Source organism: Thermobia domestica, chromosome 15, assembly GCF_964235325.1.
Source record: "Thermobia domestica chromosome 15, izTheDome1.hap1.1, whole genome shotgun sequence".
Lineage (NCBI taxonomy): Eukaryota > Metazoa > Arthropoda > Insecta > Zygentoma > Lepismatidae > Thermobia > Thermobia domestica.
In genome coordinates, this window is record NC_137468.1 from 169,798,235 (window position 1) to 169,805,427 (window position 7,193).

The 7,193-nt window shown below is 35.4% G+C and overlaps 1 protein-coding gene across 1 annotated transcript; it reads left to right on the forward strand.

Annotated features, from left to right (window-relative positions):
* Positions 1 to 1,093: 1,093 nt before the first annotated feature.
* On the forward strand, positions 1,094 to 5,385 carry LOC145671711 (zinc finger MYM-type protein 1-like). Its single transcript, XM_081740913.1, has 2 exons — positions 1,094 to 1,300; positions 4,633 to 5,385. Exons 1-2 carry the CDS (start codon positions 1,094 to 1,096, stop codon positions 5,383 to 5,385), a joined length of 960 nt encoding a protein of 319 aa, XP_081597039.1.
* The last annotated feature ends 1,808 nt before the right edge of the window (positions 5,386 to 7,193 follow it).

Sequence of the window (7,193 nt, forward strand, 5' to 3'; positions counted from 1 at the left end):
TATCTCGCTTTGTGACGTCAGAACCGTATGTAGCATGTGGGTTAATAATGATGACACACACTGACTATCAGGACGGAGCATAATTTCAAGAAGTATGCAATATACATTCTGTACGTATGTTTCTTGCGTTCAACCCCAAGACAGCATCTATATTGTACTTATGTCTCGTACGTATGACTAGATACAGTATACGTATTGTACATATGTATTATCCAGATTTTCTTTATGTCGCACACAGTTTGTCCAAATACAGCATACAAAATATTTCTATATACTATACAGAGTGCACATATGTAGTTTAAGACTGTCCGCATGCAGTATATAGATTATACTATTGTCGCGTACAGGCTGGCCATATGTAATGTACGGATTGGATGTATGTAGCTTATAGATTGTCCATATGATATATACGGATTTTACCTGTTTCGCATACGTATTGCCTTGTTGTATTATATGGATTGAACATATGCAGGATCTAGATTGTATGTATAGTGAACCAGTACCGGTGGAAGGGTCGGGCGAGCCGGGCCACCGCCCGGGGCGCCAAATTTTAGGGGAGTTTGGGGGCGCCAAAATCCTTGCTAAATTTATATTATTGTAAACGGTGAATTAAAAATTAACTTTTTTATAAATTGTGTAGCAACATTGGTTACTACCTCATGCCATAGGCCTAACTCTTTATAACAACCCCGGTTTCTTCTTGAATCTCCTATAAAGGAAATCCCTTCACCCTTTCACCTTATTTGTCTATAAAAAATCTTCGCTGACAAAGCTAAAGGCTATTGTTGAGAGTTGGGAGTTTTGAGCAACAATAACACTCTCTGATACTTACAACCGCCGCGGTGCCGACAATTGCACTCCTTGCAACAAAGCTATGTCGGCCGCTCTAACAATACACACAAACAATATTGAGTTATCGGCAATCAAAAAGAAATTAGTCCTGTTTGTACTGTCAAATGTCTTGTGAAAGAAAATTATAAATCAGAAGTCATGTACATGTAGTGCAGGCTTCATGGTGTGCGCGTTCTTCTTTTGTCTCCTGAATTTCGACTCTTAGTAGAAGAATCGTTGCGTTAATGTGTTCTTTATCAACATGTCGGAAAAAAAGAAGCCTTCTGGAAATGTATACAGAGAAAGAAGAGCACAATTAGCGGCTGAAAATGAGAAACAGGCAGCAGCATTAAAGAAATTCTTTCGTACTCCTGAAACAGACAATAATGGAAATGAAAATGTAGAACCAGAGAATAAGGAAACCAGCAAGAAATCAACAAATATTCCAGAAGATAACAACATAGTACAGGTAAGTAGGCCTACATTACGTAACGTATTTTCGTTTTAATACGTTAATAGAGAAGAGGTGTTTACACACGTAGCGTCTTAGCAGGCTGGGGTGGGTAGGGTGGCGGCCTCTCAGATAGGCGGCGAACTTCAGGCTCAAAGAAAGTTCTTTCCCATTGATGTAAGTAGCAATAATTACATTCTATACCAACACTGATGCTTGATACATATACCGAAGCGATAAGACTTTTACTCGTTAGATGTGTATTAACCAACTTTAGCTGTATTTCAAGCATTCATCTATTAATTAAGTAGAGGGCCTCCATAGTCTAGAGGTTAAAGCGTTGGACTCATGTCTACGTGCTCCTGGGTTCAATCCCCGGACTTTCCGCTTTTTAACGGCAGGAAAACTGGGGAGTCACGTAAATAAAGATATGACGATCACTTGGCCTGCAAAGCTCCTAATACGCCTGTTGGCGGGTAGTGATACGACCGGCTGATCCGCGTTCTGTTACCCAGGTGGATGAATTTTTACCACTCGTTATCAGATGGCGTTGGACCAGGCCCAGGATCTATTGGTCTGCCGTGCCAGTGATTATTATTATTATTACTATTATTATCATTATTATTATTAGTAGTATTGTAGTAGTAGTAGTAGTAGTATCGTCTACTAAGTAGAATTCTGAAGAGTTAAAATGTATGATTGTTACCGTTAACAGATCCCGTGGAGTTTCGCTATCACAAATTTTGCAATAGACCCATTATTTCATAAGCACATCGTAAATAAGTAACATGTACCAGTGTAAGACTATATAGATTATGTTTCTATCCAATACGATTAACGTGACTTAAAAAAAAAGTGTTCGGGCTTCAGCAGCTAATTTGAATGCATTCGCATCTATTTTATGAATGCGCTGATTCTTGATGATTTTGACAACACAAAGTTATTAATACGGAGAGAATTTATTTTTTATGTACAGTTAGCAAAAGAAAAAAGGAGGCCATTCTTACCTAGATTCTGTAAGAATCGCCCAATTTTTTGTTTTCCTAATTGTACATTTTCACAATGAACACGGAATATGTAGATTCAATATTTATACACAGTTATTTTATCATTTATGCATTTTCTTCACCTTTAGAATACAAATTAAATATATATTTTTTTCTTTTAAGAAAAGAAACTTTATTTGTAACGTATTAGTTCTTTTCCTTTCCACAGGTGGATCAATCGATTACGAGCATTTCGCAGGAGGAAGAAGAACAGTTGAAATCTGGAACACTTGATATACGAAACGAAGATGGATCAGCATTTCCACAGGAAATTTAAATAGACGTAAGTTAAACATTTTGCTATTTGAATAAACATACAATTGCATGTTGGTCGAATATCACGCAATTACAGCATTGTGTAAAATATAAGAGGAAAAGCAGTGAAACATAATTACTTTTATTATTAGAGTACATTGCAATTCGAAAGGCATAAATTATAAATTCAACAGACCGACAATTGTTTCTAAATATCTTGTACCAATATGTTCATGACGGCCTAGCTTATATATATATATATATATATATATATATATATATATATATATATATATATATATATATATATATATATATATATATATATATATAGTTAGCTAGTGGGATTAAATTAACTATGTTTCACTTACTTTCCATGAAGCATATACAATATTATTGATTTTCTTTGGTTTAATTTGACGGGTGTTGTAGATGAATGGGTCATTTCGACTTGAACTCGGGATATAAATCGAATTATTATTTTTGTAACAAATAAGCAAGCAGTAGAACTGATTAGAGACTTTTCACTAACTGACATTTTTTTAAAAAATCTTTTAACAGACTATAGTTTGGCCACATACATTTTACTGTAATTATTTTTTTAATCTGTTGGAAAAATGAAAATACTGAGGTTTAAACTGTATATGCTTTTGTACTGTAATATAAGAAAGCTCATAATTTGCCTGCTATTAGTGATTAATTTATGATGATGATTGGTGTTCTTCCCGGAGGCATGTGTTTGACCCCGAAAATCTCTCAGCAAGGTGAAACCATGGTGGCTTTGCATTGCTTTCCATGGGATGATGATGACGTTCTAAGGGCGGGATCCGAACCACTTGTGTCCTCACAGAGAATCGAACCCAAGCTCCCTTAGTTATAAGGCGATGAGCTTAACCAGTCGTTCTGCGGAGACACCAATTAAATTATAACATGCCAAATATATAAACAATCAATCAAAAACATCTTTAGGGTCACACTTACTCAATTTTTGGAATTTATTTCTTGTGTCTAGGTGCATAATATCACTGTATTCCGTTCAAGTTGCTTTGACGGAAGACATATGGGATAACATTTCTTTTTAAAATAATAATATGTAATATTTATTGCCTTAGTGGTTGAATGACTAGCAAACTCACATTTGATGCAAGAGTTAGCGGATTCTATCCCCCAAGGCTTTTTATATTGAGCATCGCAAGGAAATCGGAAAGCTTTTCAAATAATATGAAGTACCAAACTCTAATCCAGAAAGCCCCAAAACATTACGATGCAAGTCAACTAACTTATCACATACCAACCCACCACATTTAAAGAGAAAGAAAAAAAGGACACAGTCAGTGGTGTTTCGGAGCTTAAAAAACAGAGTTTAGTTTTAATTAGTGTATAATAATGTGCAGATTTTAAAGAAAATACAGATAGTAAGAAACACAAACTTGCTAAGAATAATGTTCAAAGAAATGTTGTTTTAAAAGTTGCATATTTCTTAGGTTAAGTCAGCCACGAACATGTTTGTATCCCGGTTGATCTGGTCGTTCATTACTAATTCAACTTCGTAAGAGGCATTTGTGGAGCCAATCAGGGTCAAGGCATTTAACCACATTACAGCACTTCAATGCTGAAACCGAGAATCCTGGGTAGGGCTTCAGAAATCCTGGGCAGATTCTCCTATGTATACAAAAGAACATATCGTGGACGTCTTATACTCGACGAAACCTGTATTTGTTTATTTATTTATTTATTTACTTCAATTATTATTAAACTTTTCCTCTCTCCCTCTTTATTTATTTATATCTCACATCTATCGGAGGCTTATTGGTCATGCGCCATTCTAAGTTTTGTGTTTATCCTCGGATGATCTAGCTGCTTGAATATCCCCCACCCCCACCCCACCTATCTTCGGTGCAAGCCTACCATCTTTAAAAATTATGAACACAATTTTAAAAATTCCATTCAAGTTTTAGTCACTTATTCTTTGTTAGAAGACAATGTTTAAAATAAATTTAACATTATTTTCTACTAACACTTTTTTTTTTTTTTTTTTTTTTTTTGCAGGTGTTGGAATCACAATCAATCGACCTTGATAATCCAGAAAATTGGCCAGAACGTATTGCGGACAGGATGCGTCAGATACTTGTTAGACGAGGTCCAGTTCAAGTCTCCAAACGAGAGTTCCCAGTAAACAGCGAGGGTCGGCGATTTACTACAAGTAACTACAAAATACGTCTGCACAATGGAGAAGAAGTTGCTCGTAGTTGGCTTATTTATTCAGTGACTAAGGATGCAATATTTTGTTTCTGTTGCCGTCTTTTCGGTGGTACTACAATGTCACTCTCTTCTCGTGAAGGTTTTTCGGATTGGAAGCATATGTCCGGACTGTTATCAGACCATGATAGATCTTTGACTCACATGAAGGCTTTCCAATCGTGGTTTGAACTTTCAAACCGATTACAGTCAGGTAAAACAGTTGAGGCTGAAAACCAAGCAATTATTCGCAATGAAACTGAGCGTTGGAAAGATGTTCTCAAACGACTGCTGTGTATAATTCAGTTTCTTGCTTCCCAGAACTTGGCATTTCGTGGTCAAAATGACACTATTTACTCAAGAAACAACGGCAATTTTCCCAAACTAGTTGAGTGTATTGCACAGTTTGATGTTACTATGGCTGAGCATTTGCGACGAATAACATGTAAAGAGACACATGTACATTATTTGAGCAAGGACATTCAAAATGAAATAATTGAACTCCTTGGGTCAAAAATAGAGGATAAAATTTTGACTGATTTAATGAAAGCGAATATTCCGTAATATTAGATTGTACACTAGACGTAAGTCATACAGAGCAAATTACACTAATTGTTCGTTTCGTGAAGGTAGAACTAGGTAAGGAACCATCCATTGAAGAACATTTTTTGGGATTTTTGTGCATAAATGATTCTTCAGGAGAAGGACTAACTACCACTATTTTGGAAGAATTAGAAAAACTGAAAATTCCTCTCTCAAACATACGTGGCCAAGGGTATGATAACGGTCCCAATATGAAAGGAAAGCACTCAGGCGTTCAAAAAAAGAATATTAGATCTAAATAGTCGAGTATTTTTTGTCCCTTGTAGCTCCCATTCATTGAATTTGGTTGTGAATGATTCTGCAATTTGCTGTAGTGAGGCTGTAAATTTTTTTTGCTTTATTGCAAGAAGTATACAATTATTTTTCTAGTCCCACATATCGTTGGTCTGTTCTGCAAAAACATATATCCAATTTCACTTTGAATCCTCTTAGTGAAACTAGATGGGAGAGTTGTATTGATGCTGTCAAATCGTTTCGCTACCAGTTAGGAGAAATTTACGATGATCTTTTCGAAGCATCAAAGGACTCAAAGATAGATGTTATGGGCAAAAATAAGGCTTGTTCCCTGGCTAAGAAGCTCCTGAATTTTAAGTTCGTTTGTGTTTTGGTGTTTTGGTATGAAGTTCTTTCTTGTGTTAATGTGGTTCACCAATTTTCCAACAAGAATCAGTGGACATTCAGCAAGCAGTTGATCTGCTTAAGAAAACCAAGTGTCGCCTTGAGAACATGCGAAGTGATGAAGGTTTCCAGAATATTTTGGTTGATGCCAAAGTAATTGCTGAAGAGCTCGACATTCAACCACAATTTGAGAATGAACCAAAACTCCGACCTAGAAAAGTCAAACGACATTTTTTGTATGAATCTGTATGGATTAATGATCCATACAGTGCGTTTAAATGTAACTTCTAGTTTTGCACATTAGACACAATTATCTGTTCCCTGAATGAAAGATTTCAACAACTGAAGCAGCACAGCGAAATATTTGGGTTTTTGTATGACATCCATCCAATAACGGACAAAGAGTATTTACTAAAGTGTTGCAAGGACTTATAACTATCTTTAACAGACGAAGATCACTGTGATATTGACGGATTTCAGTTATATCAAGAGCTCTTACTTTTTTTTACCTTCATTTCTCGGTTCTGAAAGTGGGAGCAAACCGTTGCAAGTACTTACATGTATTTGCAAGAACTCCCTTATTGGGTTATATCCAAATGCAACTATTGCTCTAAGAATCTTACTAACTATTCCTGTAAGTGTAACTTCAGCAGAAAGAAGTTTCTCCAAGTTGAAACTTATAAAGAACTACCTACGATCAACGATGACGCAACAGCGTCTTGTAGGCCTTTCTATGATGTCTATTGAATGTGATGCACTGATACTTTAATTAAAGACTTTGCAGAGAAAAAGGCACGAAAAGTTAACTTTACTTAGCATTGTAAACAAGTCAAAGGACAATTTGCATTAAAACTGTATAAAGATATAAAATTATATTACTGGTTGTATTATTTGTATTACGAAATCTTTGTACAATGCTGTTACAAAATATATTTGTATGTTCTTTTGTTCATATATGTGTTCTCTTTCGCAGTTAACAATGTTGTTTATGTATATATGTGTAAATAAATGCTGTATCGCATCATCAATCTTAATTTTATATAAATCGTTGTTTCTTGAATCGTTCTGTAAATTTCTAATCAGTGACGTAGAATATTTTGCATGCTCATGTGTAAATAATTGTTTCGTATATCGTTAACCAAAACTTACTC